Genomic DNA, 2,608 nt, shown 5'->3' with positions numbered 1-2,608 from the left:
TTTGGGGGTGGGGGGGGTGGGGTATGTTTTCTGCAAAGTCTTGATTATTCTTTGTAATAAACATTTTTTTAAATGTGATGCAGAGCCCCTCGCCCACCTTTGGGAGGGCTGGCAGGGGGTGAGTGGGGGCCACGCTGCTGCTGGCGGCACGGCGAGTCATGGGGTGAGCCCCTCTGCGTGCTTAGGAGCTCGGTATATAAAAATACAAGTATTTATGGAGAGATATCTATAGCTCCAAGACACAATATGCCTCAGCAGAGGGTGGCAGCACGGCCTGAGCCCAGGCACTGGTGCTGCTGCCGTCACCGCGCCGTAAATCTCTCGCCGTGCCTGGGGAGCAATGTGCCGTTTCCACCCCGTGCCGGCGGTGCCAAAACCTGCTCCTCTAGTGATTTTTTTTTTTTTTTCTCCCAAAAAAACTTTGGCTTTGGTGTTTCCTTTCCAGCCCGCTCAGTGACTCCTGGGCCAGTTTGACAGTGGTTTTGTTCCTGGCCAAGGCTGCAGGGCACGGCCGTGCCTGACCCGGGCACAGGGATGGCTCTCACGTGAGAAGGGGGTGCTCTGGCACATGACCCTTTGAGAAACGCCCCAGTCCCCAGAATTTTAGGGGAAAATCTCCCCCTTTGCACAGTCTGGGTTTGTAAATGCACATTGCCAGCTGTACCCACCCAGTGCTGCTTGTTGCCCTGGTTGCTCCCAGGTGGTATTTACATGTGTGAGCAACCTCAGCTCCCAACACTCCGGCTGTGGGTTGTCCTTTTCAGAAACAACTTCTCCGGTGAAAATTTTCATCAAAAAGTCACATTTGTCCACAAGGAGAAAGAAGAAAAAAAAAACAAAAAGCAACCAACCACACCACCAACACCAGAAGCCTGAGCCAGAACAAACTTGCATTTGAATGGAAAAGTTTTTTTCAGGCTGGTTTTATCCCCCACACCTTCCGAGGGCTCTTCATTTGCCAAGCAGCTTAATTACCCTTTAGTGAAAGCCTTTTCTCCAAGTGCCTCTAATTGCAGGCTTGGTTAATTGGTCTCATTTTTTGCAGTGTGTTTGGAGCCGTGGAGCTCTTCTCCCCAGCAGGTGTGACCCTCCCCATCTCCCTCCCTCACACTTTCAGCTAAATTTCCTGGGTTTCTGCCCACTCCCCCCCCACAGCTCCCAGGGGAGGAGCAGCAGCCCCTCACTGGGGTATGGGGGAGCCCAGCCCCAGGCACGGGCTGGCTCAGGTGCCTGACTCGGCTCCCCCTGAGTCACAACCCCGTGGCCTGCAATTAGGCCTGTGCACAGCAGGATTCCCCCCCATTTCCCACAGAGGCTGCCCCGCCAGGGAAAGACTTCCCCAGGATGCCAGCACAGATTTCAGATCATCGGGGAGCACTTGCATCATCCCTCTCCAAGCCAGAGTGACAACAAGGAGACAACAGGTTATTAATTAAGACAAGTTTTATTAGAAAAGTAAAAAAAACCACCCCGACACGATTGCATAGGAAGTCTTGCACTTGAACATCAAGTGTATGAGTGTAAACTGTAACCAATGAAGCGCCCACGGTGTGTCAGCTGAGGGGTCCTGCCCTCCATCCCCGTGTCACCTCACACGTCCCTCTCACACCACTCTCCCCTCTCGTGATCAAAGACACAACATTATTCCAGACACACACACACACCCCCCCCATGCTGGCAGCCCACCCAGAGCCACCCAGGTGCCAAGGGTGGGGTTTTGTCTTTGATCCAGCCCTACAGCCCATCCATCGCTCCCACACACGCCCTCCCCCCAAAACCCCATTGATTACAATGCTTGGTACAAAACCAACATGATTAACCAACCAACAGGAGGAGACCATCTGCCCCCCAGCAGCCCCGCTGCCGCGTCCCGGAGCGCGGTCGTCGCAGTCATCCCACAATCAATCATCGACAGTGTGAAGCGACCTCTGCCCGGGGCCCCGTCTGCTCCAGGGACACCCCGGCACAGGCAGGTGCCCCGCGGGGACCTCCACCTGCCCAAACTACTTCCACCTACAGCCCTACTCCAGCCTAACCTAAACTACAGCGGCCGCTGGGAGCCGCCGCGCTCTGAGCGGCTCTTCCAAAGCCCTTCGGTCAGTGGCTGCCCCGGCGCGGCCGTCAGCACTCCTCTATGAGCAGCTGCTCGGAGCTGTACAGCTTCTTCTTGATGACCCTGAAGCCCGTGCTGAGCTTGAGCGGCGTGAAAGCTGGCCCCGAGGTGAAGAGTCCCTGGATCTTGGGCCAGAGGCGGGAGTCCAGCCGGAGCACCAGGGTGAGCTGGAAGGTGGGCACCACGGCAGGGTCCACGGCGATGTGCCCCACGTCGTGGCAGGCCTTGCCGTGCTCCACGCAGAGGTCAAGGAGGGCCCCGCGCAGGCCGCAGGGCTCGCTGCAGGCCAGGCGCAGCAGCTCCGTCCTCACCTGCGCCAGGAGCTGGGCCGGCATGAGGAGCCGGGAGCAGCGCTTGGCGCCCAGCGGGGCCCTGCCCAGCGTGGCCTGGACCACGTCCATCAGGTTGGCGCAGAGCAGCTCATCCTCGGGGTCGTGCAGCAGGTCCAGGTCCGGCAGGGACGCCCCTTCGGCAAACTCGGCATCTGCGGAGAGA

At 57.8% G+C, this 2,608-nt stretch overlaps 1 protein-coding gene across 1 annotated transcript in view; it reads right to left on the bottom strand.

The window, feature by feature from the left end:
* Window positions 1-1,425: 1,425 nt before the first annotated feature.
* The window catches only part of DDIT4 (DNA damage inducible transcript 4), a 12,298-nt gene continuing 11,115 nt past the window's right edge, over window positions 1,426-2,608 (bottom strand). The window contains exon 3 of the mRNA XM_026851762.1: window positions 1,426-2,601. Within this exon, the coding sequence (XP_026707563.1) occupies window positions 2,122-2,601 (480 nt within the window). The 3' untranslated portion in view covers window positions 1,426-2,121. The remainder of the gene's footprint in view (window positions 2,602-2,608) is intronic.

Source organism: Athene cunicularia (assembly GCF_003259725.1).
Source record: "Athene cunicularia isolate RWA chromosome 6 unlocalized genomic scaffold, athCun1 chr6_part2, whole genome shotgun sequence".
NCBI classification, from domain to species: domain Eukaryota; kingdom Metazoa; phylum Chordata; class Aves; order Strigiformes; family Strigidae; genus Athene; species Athene cunicularia.
The sequence above is the reverse complement of the archived record's forward strand: the minus strand, read 5'-3'. Positions and strand labels throughout refer to the sequence as shown.